Here is a 21,768-nt window from a genome sequence, read left to right as displayed (position 1 = left end):
ATTTAGATTTAACATTTATAATTATATCTAGCTTTTGTATTTAACATTTAACATTTCTATTTTATATTAATATTATATATTTAACATTTAGATTGAACATTTAACAGTTCATTTTAACATTTAGATATAATATCTAACATGTATATCTATATTTTGCCTTTACATTTAATATTTCACATTATGATTCTACATTTAGATTTCACATTCAACATTTAGATTTATATTTAACATTTTACATTTAGATTTAAAATTCAACATTTAGATTTAGATTCAACATTTTGCATTTAGATTTAAAAATCAAAATTTAGATCCAACGTTTAACATTTAGATTTATTTTTAACATTTAGATTTTACCTTTAACATCAAGATTTCTATTTAACATTTAGATTTAATAATCAACATTTATATTTAACATTTTACATTTATATTTAACATTTTACATTTATATTTAACATTTATAATTATATCTAGCTTTTTTATTTAACATTTAACATTTATATTTTACATTCATGTTTTACATTTAACATTTAGATTGAACATTTAACAGTTCATTTTAACATTTAGATATAATATCTAACATGTATATATATATTGTGCATTTATATTTAATATTTCACATTAAGATTCTACATTTAGATTTAACATTCATCATTTAGATTTATTTTTGACATTTAGATTGAACATTTAACATTTAAATGTATATTTAGCATTTGAATTTTACAGTCATTTTAACTTAGATATATTTGTCACAACAAAAATAAAGTGAAAAGATCACAAATTGATTTTAAAAAGTGAATTAAAAATTCACACCACGTTGTGAAGACATTTCAGAGCTAAATGTTGAATTGTTGCTGTTATTTTCAGTGTGCACAACTTTGTAAACGTTAACAGTGATGATATGTATTGATGTAAAGACATGTCCTGACAAAGACAGAGTTCTCCAGAATCAACATCTGTCTGATGTTTGGAACTTCTACACGTTCCAGTAAATGACTCTAATGAGGTCATAGCAGAGCTTTGAGGCCCTTTCCCATCAATGACGTCGCAGAAGTTTGTAACTGTCAGGAAACGTGTGTGTTTTCCTTCAAAATAAGAGCCCGTGTGGAGTGTGTAAAATATACAGGGAGGCCTGAAGCAGGATCCATATCAAGTGGATGATAGAGAGATGTTGTCTCTCATGTTGAAGGTGAGATTTACTTCTACTACTTACAGGCCCAATCTCAATGTCCTCCACGAACCCTGAGCCCTGACCCCTTCTGGACTTCATGGACGTCACCTGGAAAGTAAGTGAGGGCAGGAAGCTGTAAGAGCTCAAAGCTGTGTACCATCATGACGTCTGACTGCCATGTGATCTAGGCTCATACCATACAGACTGCCCAACCTCTAAATTTAAAATATGTAACATTTTAAACATTTTAGGGGCATGCAGAGGGCACTTATTTAACATTTTCAACAATTTAGGGGCATGCAGATGGCACTTTTTAATATATTTGAAATTTGAGGTGCATGCAAAGGGCACCTTTTAACGTTTTCAAAATGTTTAGGGCATGCAGAGGCCACGTTTTAACATTTTCAACATTTTAAGGACATGCAGATGGCACTTTTTAACATTTTCAATATTCCAGGGACATGCAGAGGGCAACATTTTAGGGGCATACAAAGGATACTTTTTTTTAATCCTCAACATTTTAGGGGCATGCAGAGGGTACATTTTAATGATTTCAACATTTGGGGGGCATACAGGGGGCACTTTTTTAACATTTTAGGGGCATGCAGAGGGCACTTTTTAACATTTTCAATATTCCAGGGACATGCAGAGGGCAACATTTTAGGGGCATACAAAGGATACTTTTTTTTAATCCTCAACATTTTAGGGGCATGCAGAGGGTACATTTTAATGATTTCAACATTTGGGGGGCATACAGGGGGCACTTTTTTAACATTTTAGGGGCATGCAGAGGGCACTTTTTAACATTGTATTCATTTTAGGGACATGCAGAGGGCACTTTTTAACATTTTAAACATTTTAGGGGCATGCAGAGGGTACTTTTTAACATTGTATTCATTTTAGGGACATGCAGAGGGCACTTTTTAACATTTCAACATTTTAGGGGCATGCAGAGGGCACTTTTTAACATTGTATTCATTTTAGGGACATGCAGAGGGCACTTTTTAACATTTTAAACATTTTAGGGGCATGCAGAGGGTACTTTTTCTTAATTCTCAACATTTTAGGAGCATGCAGAGGGCACTTCTTAACATTTTCAACATAATAGGGGCATGCAAAGGGTACTTATTTTTAATTTTCAACATTTTAATGGCATTCAGAGGGCACTTTTTCCATTAATTTCCCCTGGAAGGGCCCCTGAGAATTCAACTTGTAATGTTTTATCTACTACAGTTGAATGCAAGAGGGCACTTAAGCACAGTTTCCACCAGGGGGGCATCATTCATAATTCATCCATTAATACTTATTTAATTTTCCTGCACTTTGATTTCAGTGTTGCATTTATTTTTAAGGCTTTCATTTTGGGACACACAACCGGAAGTCGTGCTCCTCACTGTGAGATACTTGACTCGAGCTCGTCACCTGGGCCGGTCTATAACACACGGAGAGGAGAGGAGAGGACGAGTCCCGGAGAGTTCAGAAAGTATTTAACTCTGCACAGAAACCTTCCAGACTCTTCAGGTTCAGGGTTTTAGTTTCAGCGCTGAGATGTCGACCCCAGGAGGCTCCCATGCCTGTGACGGGATGTACTCCAAGCTGGTAGACGATGAAGCCTCATACGACGAGTTAAACCGCAGGCCAGATGTTGAACCAAGGGGTAAGGAGGGACCGACCACAGAGAGCAAGAGAGTGTCTTTATCTAACCACATTTAAACTTTGCTTTTCCTCCTGAGGGTCTCTGCACACTCACATTCAGGTCTGTGTGTTTTTCTCTTTAATTTCTTTGTGATAAGTGCTAAGGCTGCAATTTTCAGTTGTTTTTTTTATTATGATGCCTATTAGTAATTTAAAATATTTAGAATCTAATTCCTTTGTGGTGTAAATGTATAATTATTTTACCTGTTTAGTTCAGAATATAGCAGAAAAACAAAGCTTGTTAACGCCCTGGGTGACACCATCAAAGAAATTTAAGTCCAACTGAAAAATGTTAAGAAACTTGACAGAAGAATGAGACCAGAATTACAAGATTGACCATTTCCTTCTGTTCATGTGAGAAAATTTAAAAATAATGAAGCTTTATCTTGAATTTCACTGCATTAAAAAGAGACATGACTCTGTAGTGGAAGTCACTGCATTAAAAACAGACGTGACTCTGTAGTGGAAGTCACTGCATTAAAAACAGACATGACTCTGTAGTGGAAGTCACTGCATTAAAAACAGACGTGACTCTGTAGTGGAAGTCACTGCATTAAAAACAGACATGACTCTGTAGTGGAAGTCACTGCATTAAAAACAGACATGACTCTGTAGTGGAAATCACTGCATTAAAAACAGACATGACTAGTGGAAGTCACTGCATTAAAAACAGACATGACTCTGTAGTGGAAATCACTGGATTAAAAACAAACATGACTCTGTAGTGGAAGTCACTGCATTAAACACAGACATGACTCTGTAGTGGAAGTCACTGCATTAAAAAAAAACATGACTCTGTAGTGGAAGTCACTGCATTAAAAACAGACATGACTCTGTAGTGGAAGTCACTGCATTAAACACAGACATGACTCTGTAGTGGAAGTCATTGCATTAAAAACAAACATGACTCTATAGTGGAAGTCACTGCATTAAAAACAAACATGACTCTGTAGTGGAAGTCACTGCATTAAAAACAAACATGACTCTGTAGTGGAGGTCACTGCATTAAAAACAGACGTGACTCTGTAGTGGAAGTCATTGCATTAAAAACAGACATGACTCTGTAGTGGAAGTCACTGCATTAAAAACAGACACGGCTCTGTAGTGGAAATCACTGGATTAAAAACAGACATGGCTCTGTAGTGGAAGTCACTGCTTTAAAAACAGACACGGCTCTGTAATGGAAGTCACTGCATTAAAAACAGACATGACTCTGTAGTGGAAGTCACTGCATTAAACACAGACATGACTCTGTAGTGGAAGTCACTGCATTAAAAACAGACACGGCTCTGAAGTGGAAATCACTGCATTAAAAACAGACATGACTCTATAGTGGAAATCACTGCATTAAACACAGACATGACTCTGTAGTGGAAGTCACTGCATTAAAAACAGACACGGCTCTGAAGTGGAAATCACTGCATTAAAAACAAACATGACTCTGTAGTGGAAGTCACTGCATTAAAAACAAACATGACTCTGTAGTGGAAGTCACTGCATTAAAAACAAACATGACTCTGTAGTGGAAGTCACTGCATTAAAAACAGACATGACTCTGTAGTGGAAGTCATTGCATTAAAAACAGACATGACTCTGTAGTGGAAGTCACTGCATTAAAAACAGACACGGCTCTGTAATGGAAGTCACTGCATTAAAAACAGACATGGCTCTGTAGTGGAAGTCACTGCATTAAAAACAGACACGGCTCTGTAATGGAAGTCACTGCATTAAAAACAGACATGACTCTGTAGTGGAAGTCACTGCATTAAACACAGACATGACTCTGTAGTGGAAGTCACTGCATTAAACACAGACATGACTGTAGTGGAAGTCACTGCATTAAAAACAGACACGGCTCTGAAGTGGAAATCACTGCATTAAGAACAGACATGACTCTATAGTGGAAGTCACTGCATTAAAAACAGACATGACTCTGTAGTGGAAGTCACTGCATTAAAAACAGACATGACTCTATAGTGGAAATCACTGCATTAAACACAGACATGACTCTGTAGTGGAAGTCACTGCATTAAAAACAGACACGGCTCTGAAGTGGAAATCACTGCATTAAAAACAGACATGACTCTATAGTGGAAGTCACTGCATTAAACACAGATATGACTCTGTAGTGGAAGTCACTGCATTAAAAACAGACATGACTCTGTAGTGGAAGTCACTGCATTAAAAACAGACATGACTCTGTAGTGGAAGTCATTGCATTAAAAACAGACATGACTCTATAGTGGAAGTCACTGCATTAAAAACAGACATGACGCTATAGTGGAAGTCACTGCATTAAGAACAGACATGACTCTGTAGTGGAAGACACTGCATTAAACACAGACATGACTCTGTAGTGGAAGTCACTGCATTAAAAACAGACATGACTCTATAGTGGAAGTCACTGCATTAAAAACAGACACGGCTCTGTAGTGGAAGTCACTGCATTAAAAACAGACACGGCTCTGTAGTGGAAGTCACTGCATTAAAAACAGACACGGCTCTGAAGTGGGAGTCACTGCATTAAAAACAGACATGACTCTGTAGTGGAAGTCACTGCATTAAAAACAGACATGACTCTGTAGTGGAAGTCACTGCATTAAAAACAGACATGACTCTGTAGTGGAAGTCACTGCATTAAAAACAGACATTACTCTGTAGTGGAAGTCACTGCATTAAAAACAGACATGACTCTGTAGTGGAAGTCACTGCTTTAAAAACAGACACGGCTCTGTAATGGAAGTCACTGCATTAAAAACAGACATGACTCTGTAGTGGAAGTCACTGCATTAAAAACAGACACGGCTCTGTAGTGGAAGTCACTGCATTAAAAACAGACATGACTCTCTCGTGGAAGTCACTGCATTAAACACAGACATGACTCTGTAGTGGAAGTCACTGCATTAAAAACAGATATGACTCTGTAGTGGAAGTCACTGCATTAAAAACAGACATGACTCTATAGTGGAAGTCACTGCATTAAAAACAGACATGACTCTGTAGTGAAAGTCACTGCATTAAACACAGACATGACTCTGTAGTGGAAGTCACTGCATTAAAAACAGATATGACTCTGTAGTGGAAGTCACTGCATTAAAAACAGACAGGACTCTATAGTGGAAGTCACTGCATTAAAAACAGACATGACTCTATAGTGGAAGTCACTGCATTAAAAACAGACATGACTCTATAGTGGAAGTCACTGCATTAAAAACAGACATGACTCTGTTGTGGAAGTCACTGCATGGGCTCTAAATCACATAAAAAATCACACTTCAGCTGATTGCTTATTTACATCCAAACGAATCAAAGTACCTCCCCTCACTGTGGTCTGCTTTGTTCGATGTTAGCAGTTCAACCAGATTTACCCCATCGCTGACACTGCTCTGACATGTTTGATTTTTACATGTCTGAACAGAGCCTGGGGAATAAAGGCTGTGCTTAACAAAAAAATGAAAATCATCACTTGGCATTTAAGTGTTATAAAGAGTAACAACACAACAAACAAGTGTTAATTTATCAGACAGCACGTTTTCTTTAGATCCTGTTTCACTTCCTTTAATTTCCCTGTGCTGGAGCAATATTAAACTCAGTCATCAGCTCCCGTTCCTGTCAGAGCTGTGACGATTGAGAGGTTATTTTAGGTCATTTGTATTTCCAACATGTCAGCATAAATTTGTATACGGTTGAAATAAAGACAGACTTAGTAAGAAATGAGATTTTCTGCCACCAAGACAAGAAAAAGCTTTCCCTGATTTTTGAGTGATGTAAATAGTTGTTGACTAAGGATAGATCTTTGAGGCATCCCACTACTGATTAGAAGAGGACCTTTTTTTAACATTTCACTAAATAATAAAAACTGGGGATGTCTTTGCTGCAAGATTTCACTTGTTTCAAACAGAGCCGGTCTAAAGCGTACTCTGTTCTATTACTAACAAAGACCCAACATCAAGACCAGATAAGATCCAGTCCCATCCTCCAGACAGGACTCAGTCTGATCTCATCTTAATCCACCATGAGCAGAGCACTTTGCAGCATTTAGCAAGTTACAGTGGCAAGGACAAACTTCCTTTAACAGGCAGAAACCTCCAGCAGGACCAGACTCATGTTAGACACACATCTGCTGAGACCGTGTTGGAGAGAGGGATAGAGGGAGATGAAAAGAGAGAGAGAGATGATAGTGGGGAGACGGATAGTAGTAGTTGTAGCAGCTGGAGTCTGGCACGTCCACAGCAGCAGAGATCCAGAGGAACCTACGAGACAAGGGAGCTCAGGGACTCCAGAAAGGTCTAAGAAAAGAGAGAAGAGAGGGAGACCAGAAGAAAGAAAAAGAGGAGAATAAATGGTGAAAGAATGACAGAAGGAAAGGACGGGATCAGAAAAGGAGACATAAAGGATGAAGAAACATGGAAAGAAGAAAGAAAGAAAGAAGGAAAGAAAGAAAGAAAGAAAGAAAGAAATGAAAGGAAAGGAAAAGGGAAAGAAAGAAAGAAAGAAAGAAAGAAAGAAAGAAAGAAAGAAAGAAAGAAAGAAAGAAAGAAAGAAAGAAGGACAGAACGTTAGGAAAAAGGAAAGAAAGAATGAATGACAGACCCAAAAAGGAATCTATGGCAGAGATCCAGAGGAACCTACGGGACAAGGGAGCTTAGGGACTCCAGAGAGGTCTATGGTTAGTAACTTTAATGGGACAGGCAGAGTTAAAGTAAGAGACAGGCAGAGAGAGGAGAGAGAGGGAAAGACAGGATCCCAGTGTGTCAGTTCCACCAGCAGTAGCTGTATGCAGAAAAACTTGTTGTACCATCCTGACATACGATCTCTCCTCCCCTGCCAGCTCCATCTTACCCAGGCCCCCAATTAAGGATGATGTCCTTTCCGAGTGGCCCCGGGCCCTACCGCCTTGCCACCATCTGCCTGGCTACGTTGTGTGCCATCCTGCTGATCTCCATCATAGCCGTCACTGCAAACTGTGAGTACAAAGACTGCCGGATCCTGAATTGTTCCAGGTTGTTTACATGCCGCATGCACATCATTGGGACATTTGCTGCTAAAGTCACATGACCTGTTTAAAGGTAGCAGTAATACAACAGTGAGGCTTTTTCTCTTCTGTGCTGACACCCTTTATTCTGCTATTTGCAGTGATTAAAATTACACCGTCATTTGCTGAATTGATAATCTTGAGGCTCTATTACAAACACTTTGGGGATATTACATAAGACAATATGTCTGGTGCTCATTGTCAGTGTCTCCTGTGGAAAATGATGCAAATACAACAAAACTCTGAACTGCAGATTTTGCAGTTTCAGGTATGAAAAGAGGAACCAGTTATTTGAGCTCTGAAACGCAGAGTCAGGCGTGTTTGCCAATCGCATGTCCGAGTATGAGTACATGTTGAAGACGTGTGTGCGTGTGGTTGTGCTTTTAAGGTTAAAACACATGCAACATTTTATTTTATTGAATTATTTATCCTGAAAATTTGCCCTGAGGATTTTTTTGATTAAATTTCTGTAATTTTTTTAAATTCTTTCATTTTTGTATTTATTTATTAATATTATTATTATTTCTTATTTCATTATTTTTTAAACTATTTTATACTATAATTACTATCTATAAAATTATTAATATTTATTATCATTTTATTATTTTTTGTTGTTGTCAATCATTATTAAAATCTTAATATTATTATTTTGTATGTTTGTATTTACTTATTTTTTAATTTTGTGTTATCTGTAAATATATTTATTTTTAATTTCAGACTATGGACTAGGTGTTTTCAAAAATCTATATTTATTTAATTTAATCTATATTTACATAATACATGCAAAGTGAAAAAGAGCTCTTAAAAGTGAAAGTTTCCAGATTGTTTTAATGTAATAATGTACTTGTAGGTATAAATGTCAAACTTAGGCCATTGGTTTTTACAAAATATATAGTTATTTATATCATTTGGATTATAATAAAGAATAAAACAGTATGAAAAATACTCTCAGGTCTTAATTTCAAATTATGAATAATTAGATGAAGGAACAACACTGAAATCATCTGTTTGCATTTTCATGTGACTGCTTGTTGCCTTCACTTAGCTTAAAGACCTTAAAAAAATGTCTTTGCAAACTGTGCTGTTCTAATATTCCCTCAGAGGGAGATGAAAAGAGAGAGAGATGATAGTGGGGAGACGGATAGTAGTAGTTGTAGCAGCTGGAGTCTGGACCACGTCCACAGCAGCAGAGATCCAGAGGAACCTACGAGACAAGGGAGCTCAGGGACTCCAGAAAGGTCTAAGAAAAGAGAGAAGAGAGGGAGACCAGAAGAAAGAAAAAGAGGAGAATAAATGGTGAAAGAATGACAGAAGGAAAGGAGACATAAAGGATGAAGAAACATGGAAAGAAGAAAGAAAGAAAGAAAGAATGGAATGAAAGGAAAAGGGAAAGAAAGAAAGAAAGAAAGAAAGAAAGAAAGAAAGAAAGAAAGAAAGAAAGAAAGAAAGAAAGAAAGAAAGAAAGAAAGAAGGAATAAAAGGAAAAGGGAAAGAATGAAAGAAAGAAAGAAGGAATGAATGAAAGAAAGAAAGAAAGAAAGAGCAAAAGAAAGAAAGAAAGAAAGGAATGAAAGGAAAAGGGAAAGAATGAAAGAAAGAATGGAATGAAAGGAAAGGGAAAGAAAGAAAGAGCAAAAGAAATAAAGAAAGAAAGGAAGGAATGAAAGGAAAAGGGAAAGAATGAAAGAGCAAAAGAAAGAAAGGAAAAGGGAATTATGAAAGAGCAATAGAAAGAAAGAAAGAAAGAAAGAAAGAAAGAAAGAAAGAAAGAAAGAAAGAAAGAAAGAAAGAAGAATGGAATGAAAGGAAAGGGGAAAGAATGAAAGAGCAAAAGAAAGAAAGAAAGAAAGAAAGGAGGAATAAAAAGAAAAAAGAGAAAAAAGTCAAGAAAGCAAGAAAGGAAAGAAAGAAGGACAGAAAGTTTAGAAAAAGGAAAGAAAGAATGAATGACTGACCCAAAAAGGGATCTACGTCAGAGATCCAGAGGAACCTACGGGACAAGGGAGCTCAGGGACTCCAGAAAGGTCTATGGTTAGTAACTTTAATGGGACAGGAAGAGTTAAAGTGAGAGACAGGCAGAGAGAGGAGAGAGAGGGAAAGACAGGATCCCAGTGTGTCAGTCTAAGCCTATAGCAGCATAACTAAGACCTGGTCCAAGCCTGATCCAGCTCTAACTATAAGCTTTATCATTTATGGGTTTACAGTTTCTTTGAATCTACAATTAAAAACAGCATGAAAAATACTCTCAGGTCTCAATTTAAAATTATGAATAATTAGATGAAGGACCAACACTGAAATCATCCGTTTGCACTGTCATGTGACTGCTTGTTGCCTTCACTTAGCTTAAAGACCTTAAAAATGTCTTTGCAAACTGTGCTGTTCTAATATTCCCTCAGTGTTCCTTCATGAAAAAAGTGATGCAATCAAAGGTCCTTTCTTCCGTTTGTTCCACAGATAAGAACAAACCTCAGGGCGGAGGTGAGGAGACCTCGGCGGCACAGAAGCAGTCCCAATCTGCGAACGTGTCGGCTCTGACCGCCTCTATTAACAAACTGCAGCAGGAGAAAGATCAGCTGCAGAAAGAGAAGGACGAGCTGCAGGCCAAACTGGCGGCTAAGATGATCACTAAAGGTGTGTGTGGGAACTCATATATGAGCCTCTTAACTCCTTCTATACTTCCTGGTTACTGTGTGATGGATTCTGTGTTTTAAATCTTCTTTGTTTGTGTGTCATCAGCTCCTGAAGTGGTCAAACCGACGGTGAAAGCCACACTGCCTCCCATCACCTGCCCACCGGACTGGCATCTCTTCAACAGCAGCTGCTACTTCATCTCCAGGAACACCAAGAGTTGGCCAGAGAGCAAGTCGTACTGTGAAAGTCAAGGCGCTTACCTGGCTATCATCCACACAGCCGAAGAGCAGGTACAGTAGGAAGTCACTTTATTGAAGCGAGCGGCTAAAAGTGGTCGTGTGACTTTAAAGGTGACATATCATGCAAAATGGACTTTTTAATGGTTCTCTACCTGAAATATGTGTCCCTGTCTACAAACCCCCTGAAAATGAAAATAATCCGTTCTGCCCCTGTTCTGATTTCTCCACCTTTCTGTAAATGTGTGCTGAAACCAGCCGTTTCAGTTTTCAGTGTTTTTCATACTTCACAACGCCATCCGGTCTGTAACAGGAAGTCAGAGCTCGGAGCTTGTTCAGCCCATAGACTGTATAAAATACAACTCAACCCCTCCTCCGTTTTTCATTCCCTGCACACATGTGTGCTAACAAGGAGCTTAGGAGGGAGGCATGCTAGTTGTAGGCTGTCTTAATAAACACAGAGGTCGGTTTTACTCCCCACGTCTGCAGATTTGAAGATCTAGTGGATGATTTGTATTTATCATGGAAAAGTGCTAGCGCTAGTTAGCATAGCCACATAACTACATGTTCGTAGCTGTGTACAAAGACACACGTCGACATACTGACAAATAAAACAACAAGAAACACTAAATCTGTGACCAATGGTTCAGAAAGGTCCTGCTGCAGGCGCCTCTCCGTCAGGATCAGATTCTGGATCAGATTCAGAGGGCTGAAGTATCGCGGGTCTGTGAGCAGCTGTGTATATTCAGCCAACATGTAAACATTAGATCAACGTGCTGGACAGCCGAGGGCACACCCACTTCCTGAGGGGGCGTGGTCAGAGAGCTCATTCTCATTTAAAGGCACAGACACAGAAAACAGCCTGTTCTGAGCAGGGCTGAAAAAGAGGGGTTTACAGGCAGACCAGAATCTGATTTCAAAGTGTTTTTATGAGCAATAAACTTTAAAGACATGTTTTGGGGACCTCTTAGACCAATATATGTTGATGAAAAAGAGCAGAATATGTCACCTTTAAGGTGTTTGTTTGCTGCAATGTTGTCTTGCAAAATTGATAACACTTTCTCTGATATTTCCTCTGTGTGTTTCCTCTCAGACATTTGTGTGGAATCTTCTAACCAGGGGCCACTGGAGGGCCTACTGGTTTGGAATCACTGACGGGGACACCGAGGATCATTGGAAATGGGTGGATGGAACCCCGCTGGTTGGAGGGTAGGTTCACTTCTTTTATACACTCATTTGCCTCATGATATGTTCACTACAATAGAGGGCATCACTTAACTGTAAAGTGAGTATACCCCTTATGGTTGAGGCTAGCTGTCACTCACTCAATCAATCAATCTTTATTTATACAGCGCCAAATCACAACAAACGTTCTCCTCAGACTCTTTCCAAACAGAGACCGTACTCTATGTGTTATTATTAACAAAGACCCAACATCAAGACCGGATCAGATCCAGTCCCATCTTCCAGACAGGACTCAGTCTGATCTCATCTTAATCCACCATGAGCAGAGCACTTTGCAGCATTTAGCAAGTTACAGTGGCAAGGACAAACTTCCTTTAACAGGCAGAAACCTCCAGCAGGACCAGACTCATGTTAGACACACATCTGCTGAGACCGTGTTGGAGAGAGGGATAGAGGGAGATGAAGAGAGAGAGAGATGATAGTGGGGAGACGGATAGTAGTAGTTGTAGCAGCTGGAGTCTGGCACGTCCACAGCAGCAGAGATCCAGAGGAACCTACGAGACAAGGGAGCTCAGGGCCCCAGAAAGGTCTAAGAAAAGAGAGAAGAGAGGGAGACCAGAAGAAAGAAAAAGAGGAGAATAAATGGTTAAGGACTGACAGAAGGAAAGGAGGGGATAAGAAAAAGAGACAAAGGATGAAGAAACATGGAAAGAAAGAAAGAAAGAAAGAAAGAAAGAAAGAAAGAAAGAAAGAAAGAAAGAAAGAAAGAAAGAAAGAAAGAAGGAAGAATGGAATGAAAGGAAAAGGTAAAGAATGAAAGAGCAAAAGAAAGGAAGAAGGAAGAAAGGAAGAAGGAAGAAAAAAGAGAAAGTAGTAAAGAAAGCAAGAAAGAAAAGAAAGGACAGAAAGGATGAATGACAGACCCAAAAAGGAATCTACAGCAGAGATCCAGAGGAACCTACGGGACAAGGGAGCTCAGGGACTCCAGAAAGGACTATGGTTAGTAACTTTAATGGGACAGGAAGAGTTAAAGTGAGAGACAGGCAGAGAGAGGAGAGAGAGTGAAAGACAGGATCCCAGGGTGTCAGTCTAAGCCTATAGCAGCATAACTAAGACCTGGTCCAAGCCTGATCCAGCTCTAACTATAAGCTTTATCAAAAAGGAAAGTTTGAAGCCTACTCTTAAAAGTAGAGAGGGTGTCTGCCTCCCGGACCCTGACTGGTACATGATTCCAAAGGAGAAGGGCCTGATAACTGAAGGCTCTACCTCCCATACTACTTTTAGAGACTTTAGGTACGACGAGCAGGCCTGCATGTTGGGAGCGCAGTGTTCTAGAGGGGTAATAGGGCACTATGAGCTCTTTAATACAACATTTGCTGCTTTGATGCAACATTTAAACTCTACCCACGCTGTGACTGTCTGCACCACACACACAGAGCTGAGCAAACAAACATATGCAGGCTGACAGACCCTTGGACTTTCTACTCTGCTTAGCCGCAACCTTTTGCATACCTGCAGACTCTGGCACAGGTTTTGGCCCTGAGCTGCACAGTGGTGGTCATTGGCCTGGTTTTAACTGAGTCCAGAGTCAGGTGGCTGAAGAGAGATACGGCCTGTTGAAGGAGAAGACAAGTTAACTTCTTTCTGACACTTCCTGTTTTATTGTACAGTCAATTTGTGGATGGCATGGATAAAAAAAGGGAACTGAGACTTTGAAATATATTTTTGAATTCCCTGGTAAATCGTACTTCATCACAACTTTTTTTTTTACACTAACCTGATTCGTTTTTTGGCAACATTTGCAGACTGAATGTTTGAACAGTGCATTACAGTCTCCTAAGAAAAATAGAAATGTGCAAAAAATAATGAATTTGCAGGTTTGAGTGGGGTTGCATTCAAGTGCAACACTCATAGACTGTTTAAATGTCTTGAAAACAAGTCGCTCCAGGAGATCCCCGAGATGCTTCGACATGTTCCAGTCGTCTCACCCAAATTCCAGAATAGATCCAGATAACAGGAAGTGCTTCTTTTCTTCTTTTCAAAGAAAATTATTTTTGTTCAAACCTCAACCTTTTCTCCTTTCTCAGCAATCGCTCTCATCTCAAAGGTTATCCGATTTTCCCCGATGGTGTGATTGGATAGTGTTTGTTTCCAAGGATGCATCTAATAGATCAAATGTTTGCGTAGTGAGTGGTGATGCATTTTTTACCCTTTGCATCTCACGGTGTGTTCATTGCACATCATCATTCTGCAGAGAGGAGAGTACACTTTATCAGGCAGAAGTTTGTGAGTTCTTAACCAGAACTTTCTTCAGTTAAACAAAGAAAAAACTGAAATGATTGTTTTTTGGAGGAAGAAAGGTTAAAGGTTACTGCTCAGCTCCAATCTGCACAGATGAAATGTTCAAACCAAGCCAGAAACCTTGGTGTAGTCTTAGACTCAGACCTTCATTTCAGCAGCCACATTAAGACAATTACAAAGTCAGCCTACTATCACCTTCAGAATATATCAAGGATTAAAGGACTCATGTCTCAGCAGGATGCAGAAAAACTGGTCCATGCATTTATCTTCAGCAGACTAGACTACTGTAACGGGGTCTTTACAGGACCCCCTAAAAAGTCCGTCAGACAACTGCAGCTCATACAGAATGCTGCTGATCGAGTCCTAACAAGGACCAACAAAGTAGACCACATCACTCCAGTTCTTAGATCTCTACACTGGCTTCCTGTCTGTCAGAGAATAGACTTTAAAATCCTGCTGATGGTTTATAAAGACCTGAATGCTTTAGGCTGATCTGCTGCTCCTGTATGAACCACCTCGACCTCTGAGGTCATCAGGTCCTGGTCTGCTTTCAGTCCCTAGAGTCAGAAGGAAACATGGTGAAGCAGCGTTTAGTCATTATGCTCCACATATCTGGAAAAACACTCCCTGAAAGCTGCAGGTCTGCTCCAACTCTCACCTCTTTTAAATCAAAGACTAAGACTTTTTTAATTACCTCTGCCTTCCTATCTTAGCTCATTTTAACTCACTTTAAATTAAAATTTTAATGCAATTTTTAATATATTTCTAATTTTCATTTTCTTTTCTGTTTTATTATATTTGTCATTTTAATTGTGTTCTTTTATGCCTGTCTGAATGTCTCCAATGCTTTTAATGTTTTAATGTAAAGCACATTGAGTTGCCCTCGTGTGTGAAATGTGCTATACAAATGAAGCTGCCTTGCCTTGCCTTGCCTTGCTTTGCCTTGCCTTGCCTTGCCTTTTGCTTTGCCTTGCCTTGCCTTGCCTTGCCTTGCCTTGCCTTGCCTTCCTGGCTTTGCCTTGCCTTCCCTTGCCATGCCTTGCCTTGCCATGCCTTGCTTTGCCTTGCCTTGCCTTGCCTTGCCTTGCCTTGCCTTGCCTTGCCTTGCCTTGCCTTGCCTTGCCTTGCCTTGCCATGCCTTGCTTTGCCATGCCTTGCCTTCCCTTCCCTTGCCTTGCCTTGCCTTGCCTTGCCTTGCCTTGCCTTGCCTTGCCATGCCTTGCTTTGCCTTCCCTTGCCTTCCCTTGCCTTGCCATGCCTTGCCTTGCCTTGCCTTCCCTTGCCTTGCCTTGCCTTGCCATGCCTTGCCTTGCCTTGCCTTGCCTTGCCTTGCCTTGCCTTGCCATGCCTTGCTTTGCCTTCCCTTGCCTTCCCTTGCCTTGCCATGCCTTGCCTTGCCTTGCCTTCCCTTGCCTTGCCTTGCCATGCCTTGCCTTGCCTTGCCTTGCCTTGCCTTGCCTTGCCTTGCCTTGCCATGCCTTGCTTTGCCTTCCCTTGCCTTGCCTTGCCTTGCCTTGCCTTGCCTTGCCTGCCTTGCCTTGCCTTGCCATGCCTTGCCATGCCTTGCTTTGCCTTCCCTTGCCTTGCCTTGCCTTGCCTTGCCTTGCCTTGCCTTGCCTTAAGAAGAAGAAGACTCAAGAGTTGTTCTTGCATGTGGAACTTAAAAGTCTAACTTGTTGCATATTAAACTTCCAAGATCCACGTTTAGCTGATTAAACGTAAACAACGTGTGGAGTTAAAGTGACAGAGCATCCAGAAAAGGCCGGTCACTAAAGAGTTAAAGTTTCACACTATCCAGATGTGAGAGGTCGGCTGGAGGGAGGCCAGATTCGAATCAGCCTCTACACAGCAGCTTAGTGCTGTTTAACCACACTGCAGGTGACCCTGACCTTTGCATTGAGATAAAAAAGAAATGTGTCACGGCCAAAACTGGACATGTTAAAAGTCTTTATCTTAATCTGTCAGTACTTTTTGTCCTCTGTGATTCATTCGCTGTTTGGCTCCACTTCTGCTCAGGACACGGTATTCTTCCCTGTTTCTCTTTTTCAGACAGCTCATCAGATTTTCTAATAATCATCTGATTTGTCTTCCTCTTTCTGTAAATATTTGTCGGTGACTAACTTGTTATTGTTCCTTCTTTGACCCCTACATTCGCTTCCTTCCTCTTTCCCTGGAGGGAGTTATCCCCCCCCCTCCTGCTCTGGTTCGGCTCGGCTCAGCTGCTGCTGGATTTTAACAATCATTGGAACGTTTATCCTCTAAACACTTAAACCCTTTTGAAGCTTAATGGAAGTATTGTGTTTTTTTTTAAAGAGTGCAATAAAGATCTAAGAACGTGGGAAAAGATTGGTGCTGCTGGGCTTTAAGTTGAGCATGATCAGTCAGCTGTTTTTGAGATATTCCAGTTTATAGGCTGACCCACGCCACATTTTTAAAACCTCAACAGGTGTTGCTAATGAAGCACACATAATAATCTTAAGGAACATGGAACAATTGGGACTTTAACGGCTCTTGTTGGAAGGGGGATCGGGCCAAAATGCTTATTTTAACAAGGTCATAAGGACTTCATTTTACCATATTAGAAACGTAGTGAAAGTCAGACCCTTTTATACCAGATGTATCGACTACCGTTGCTCCGATTTTACTGGTTGGACCAAAAAGACTCTCAGAAAACTGCAGCTTCTTTGTTCTTTTTAAAACTCTTCACTAGTTCTTTAAATTGTTTTTTTAAAGCTCCTCCATACATCACAGAGCTAAATCACTGAGGTCCTCGAATGCTTCCCTTTTAAATATTCCTGATGTGTCCCTCACAAGTGCCGGCCAGAGAGCTTTCTTTTTATTCATGCCCCTAGACTCTGAACTCGGCCTCTGGACATTAAAACAGCAAAGCTTCCTGGGTGTTTTTAAAAGGAAAATAAAGACTAAGCTTTTTAATCTGGCTTCTAATATGGAGGAATTAATTTTTAGCCATGGACTGCATTATTATTATTTCTATAATAATTGTTTTAACAACATTTATTTATCTATTAACTTATTTATTCATTTATTCATCCATCTATTTATCCATTTCTTGTATTTATCTGATCTTTTTAACTTTAACTGATTTTTTATTTAGCTTTCTGCCCTTCTTTTGATATAAATTTTAGTGTATTGGTTTATTTTATTTCATTAATTTTACTGTATTGATTTTATTTGATTGTTATTAATTTACTGTATTGATTTTATTATTTTTACTATATTGATTTTATTTCATTTTATTAATTTTTCTGTGTTAATTTATTTTTTTATTTAATTAATTTACTGTATTGTTTTAATATGATTTGATTAATTTTACTTCATTGCTTTTATTTTATTTTATTAATTTACTTTATTGATTTTATTTTGATTTTATTAATTTTACTTTATTGCTTTTATTTTATTTTATTAATTTACTGTTTTGATTTTATTTTGATTTTATTAATTTTACTTTATTTATTTAATTTTATTTTATTAATCTTAGTATATTGATTTTATTTCATTTTATTAATTTTGCTGTATTGGTTTATTTTAATTTTATTAATTAACTGTATTGATTTTATTTTAATTTTATTAATTTTACTTTATTTATTTTTTATCAATTTTAGTCTTTTTATTGTATTTTATTAAGTGTTTTATTTGTTAATGTATTTATTTTTGTTATTTTATTATATCTGTTGTTTTCTGTCTCTGTTCTTCTATTTAAATAAAGTTGAGTTGAGATGCGGTTTAAAGTAGAACCAGTTGACAGACAGTGACCTCAAAGTTTTAACATCGATCTAGATTTGGCGCTTCATGATAATCCAGTATGAACATGACGATTAATAAAACAGTTCACTAACGTGTTGTTCTTTTTCTCCTTCTCTTCTCATTGTAGTTTTTGGGAGGATGGCGAGCCCAACAATCACATCAACGAGGACTGCGGCTACATCGTGAAAACCCAGGTGATGGAGCGAGTGGCGATCCGGAGCTGGTACGACGCCCCCTGCACTATGTTCTGGCCCTTTATCTGTGAGAAAGAGATGGGTCCTGGAGCCAGCACTGCCATTCCACACTGAGACGTCCACACAACTCTGAACACCTGAGAAGAGACGGAGAAGGAAGTTAACTGATGCATAATTAACTTAACAAACTGGGCTTTTAATACTTTCATTTTCCTGGGCTGTGGGATTGAGACTGCTGAGGCTTTATTTGTGTAATTCTAACAAAAACGGCAGAAAAGAAACAAGCAAGGCTTTAAAATAGGCTAAAATATGTGTTTAAACAGGGTCTCCTCTTTGGTTTGAAGGGGTTTATTTAGTATTAATACAAACATTTCCACATGATTTGTAATCTTACTTTATATCCTATGAAAAACGTCCAGTTTTCATCGAATTGTGTAGCTTTGTCCACAGGGGGGCGCCAACATCAACACAAACACAAGCATACAACATTAAAGCTCCTGTGAGGAGTTTTTAGCTGGTTATGAAACAGACTGAATGAATACTGATGTCATTTTGTGACCTACAAAAGCAAACAAGACACAAACAAGAAGATTGGCTGTCTCTGTAGAGTTGACCGGTGGGGGGTAGGTGTCAGACCAGGGGATTAAACTGCAGGCTGTAAGGATTCTTGATATGGTCTTTGATAAGATCTTTGGTGAAGAAACACATGTTCAGGAAAAAAGACAGTTTTGTCCTCAGGGGGGCGCCAAAATGGACACAAACAAAAGTTCCTTACAGGAGCTTTAACTTTTAAACGTTGAAAACGAATCACCATCTGTGCCTTAAGGTGCATTTCAACCAAGAGTTCCTGGGTCTTTTAGCCCACAGATCTACTATCACCATCTGTGCCTTAAGGTGCATTTCAACCAAGAGTTCCTGGGTCTTTTAGCCCCCAGAACTACTATCACCATCTGTGCCTTAAGGTGCATTTCAACCAAGAGTTCCTGGGTCTTTTAGCCCCCAGAACTACTATCACCATCTGTGCCTTAAGGTGCATTTCAACCAAGAGTTCCTGGGTCTTTTAGCCCCCAGAACTACTATCACCATCTGTGCCTTAAGGTGCATTTCAACTAAGAGTTCCTGGGTCTTTTAGCCCCCAGAACTACTATCACCACTTGTGCCTTAAGGTGCATTTCAACCAAGAGTTCCTGGGTCTTTTAGCCCCCAGAATTACTATCACCATCTGTGCCTTAAGGTGCATTTCAACCAAGAGTTCCAGGGTCTTTTAGCCCCCAGAACTACTATCACCATCTGTGCCTTAAGGTGCATTTCAACCAAGAGTTCCTGGGTCTTTTAGCCCCCAGAACTACTATCACCATCTGTGCCTTAAGGTGCATTTCAACCAAGAGTTCCAGGGTCTTTTAGCCCCCAGAATTACTATCACCATCTGTGCCTTAAGGTGCATTTCAACCAAGAGTTCCTGGGTCTTTTAGCCCCCAGAATTACTATCACCATCTGTGCCTTAAGGTGCATTTCAACCAAGAGTTCCTGGGTCTTTTAGCCCCCAGAATTACTATCACCATCTGTGCCTTAAGGTGCATTTCAACCAAGAGTTCCTGGGTCTTTTAGCCCCCAGAATTACTATCACCATCTGTGCCTTAAGGTGCATTCCCACCAAGAGTTCCTGGGTCTTTTAGCCCCCAGAACTACGATCACCATCTGTGCCTTAAGGTGCATTTCAACCAAGAGTTCCAGGGTCTTTTAGCCCCCAGAACTACTATCACCATCTGTGCCTTAAGGTGCATTACCACCAAGAGTTCCTGGGTCTTTTAGCCTCCAGAACTACTATCACCATCTGTGCCTTAAGGTGCATTTCAACCAAGAGTTCCAGGGTCTTTTAGCCCCCAGAATTACTATCACCATCTGTACCTTAAGGTGCATTTCAACCAAGAGTTCGTGGGTCTTTTAGCCCCCAGAACTACTATCACCATCTGTGCCTTAAGGTGCATTTCAACCAAGAGTTCCTGGGTCTTTTAGCCCCCAGAACTACTATCACCATCTGTGCCTTAAGGTGCATTTCAACCAAGAGTTCCTGGGTCTTTTAGCCCCCAGAATTACTATCACCATCTGTGCCTTAAGGTGCATTTCCACCAAGAGTTCCTGGGTCTTTTAGCCCCCAGAACTACTATCACCATCTGTGCCTTAAGGTGCATTTCAACCAAGAGTTCCTGGGTCTTTTAGCCCCCAGAACTACTATGACCATCTGTGCCTTAAGGTGCATTTCCACCAAGAGTTCCTGGGTATTTTAGCCCCCAGAACTATCACCATCTGTGCCTTAAGGTGCATTTCAACCAAGAGTTCCTGGGTCTTTTAGCCCCCAGAACTACTATCACCATCCGTGCCTTAAGGTGCATTTCAACCAAGAGTTCCTGGGTCTTTTAGCCCCCAGAATTACTATCACCATCTGTGCCTTAAGGTGCATTCCCACCAAGAGTTCCTGGGTCTTTTAGCCCCCAGAACTACTATCACCATCTGTGCCTTAAGGTGCATTTCAACCAAGAGTTCCTGGGTCTTTTAGCCCCCAGAACTACTATCACCATCTGTGCCTTAAGGTGCATTTCAACCAAGAGTTCCAGGGTCTTTTAGCCTCCAGAACTACTATCACCATCTGTGCCTTAAGGTGCATTTCAACCAAGAGTTCCTGGGTCTTTTAGCCTCCAGAACTACTATCACCATCTGTGCCTTAAGGTGCATTCCCACCAAGAGTTCCTGGGTCTTTTAGCCCCCAGAATTATTATCACCATCTGTGCCTTAAGGTGCATTTCAACCAAGAGTTCCTGGGTATTTTAGCGCCCAGAACTACTATCACCATCTGTGCCTTAAGGTGCATTTCAACCAAGAGTTCCTGGGTCTTTTAGCCCCCAGAATTACTATCACCATCTGTGCCTTAAGGTGCATTTCAACCAAGAGTTCCTGGGTCTTTTAGCCCCCAGAACTACTATCACCATCTGTGCCTTAAGGTGCATTCCCACCAAGAGGTCCTGGGTCTTTTAGCCCCCAGAACTACTATCACCATCTGTGCCTTAAGGTGCATTCCCACCAAGAGTTCCTGGGTCTTTTAGCCCCCAGAACTACTATCACCATCCGTGCCTTAAGGTGCATTTCAACCAAGAGTTCCTGGGTCTTTTAGCCCCCAGAACTCCTATCACCATCCGTGCCTTAAGGTGCATTTCAACCAAGAGTTCCTGGGTCTTTTAGCCCCCAGAACTACTATCACCATCTGTGCCTTAAGGTGCATTCCCACCAAGAGTTCCTGGGTCTTTTAGCCCCCAGAACTATTATCACCATCCGTGCCTTAAGGTGCATTTCAACCAAGAGTTCCTGGGTCTTTTAGCCCCCAGAACTACTATCACCATCCGTGCCTTAAGGTGCATTTCAACCAAGAGTTCCAGGGTCTTTTAGCCCCCAGAACTACTTTCTACTAAAAGGTTCCTGTGCCCCCGTTGTTGTCTGCGTTTCGACCGCGGGCTGAAGTCCCGGGTAGGTTGTGCAAATCAGGCCAGTGACATATGTTGAGTA

At 40.0% G+C, this 21,768-nt stretch overlaps 1 protein-coding gene across 2 annotated transcripts in view; it reads left to right on the top strand.

Annotated features, from left to right (window-relative positions):
- Positions 1–2,562: 2,562 nt before the first annotated feature.
- Positions 2,563–21,768, top strand: part of zgc:174904 (uncharacterized protein LOC564690 homolog) — a 19,838-nt gene continuing 632 nt past the window's right edge. Inside the window, exons 1-6 of one of the 2 annotated variants that reach the window (XM_034705540.1) lie at positions 2,563–2,825; positions 7,695–7,829; positions 10,353–10,529; positions 10,635–10,819; positions 11,859–11,974; positions 18,144–21,768. The exon at positions 18,144–21,768 is cut by the window's right edge and continues 632 nt beyond it. In XM_034705540.1, coding sequence (XP_034561431.1) covers positions 2,717–2,825; positions 7,695–7,829; positions 10,353–10,529; positions 10,635–10,819; positions 11,859–11,974; positions 18,144–18,324 — 903 coding nt within the window. In that variant the 5' untranslated portion in view covers positions 2,563–2,716 and the 3' untranslated portion in view covers positions 18,325–21,768. The other variant, XM_034705541.1, reaches the window with a different exon arrangement.

Source organism: Notolabrus celidotus, chromosome 16, assembly GCF_009762535.1.
Source record: "Notolabrus celidotus isolate fNotCel1 chromosome 16, fNotCel1.pri, whole genome shotgun sequence".
NCBI lineage: Eukaryota > Metazoa > Chordata > Actinopteri > Labriformes > Labridae > Notolabrus > Notolabrus celidotus.
The sequence above is the reverse complement of the archived record's forward strand: the minus strand, read 5'-3'. Positions and strand labels throughout refer to the sequence as shown.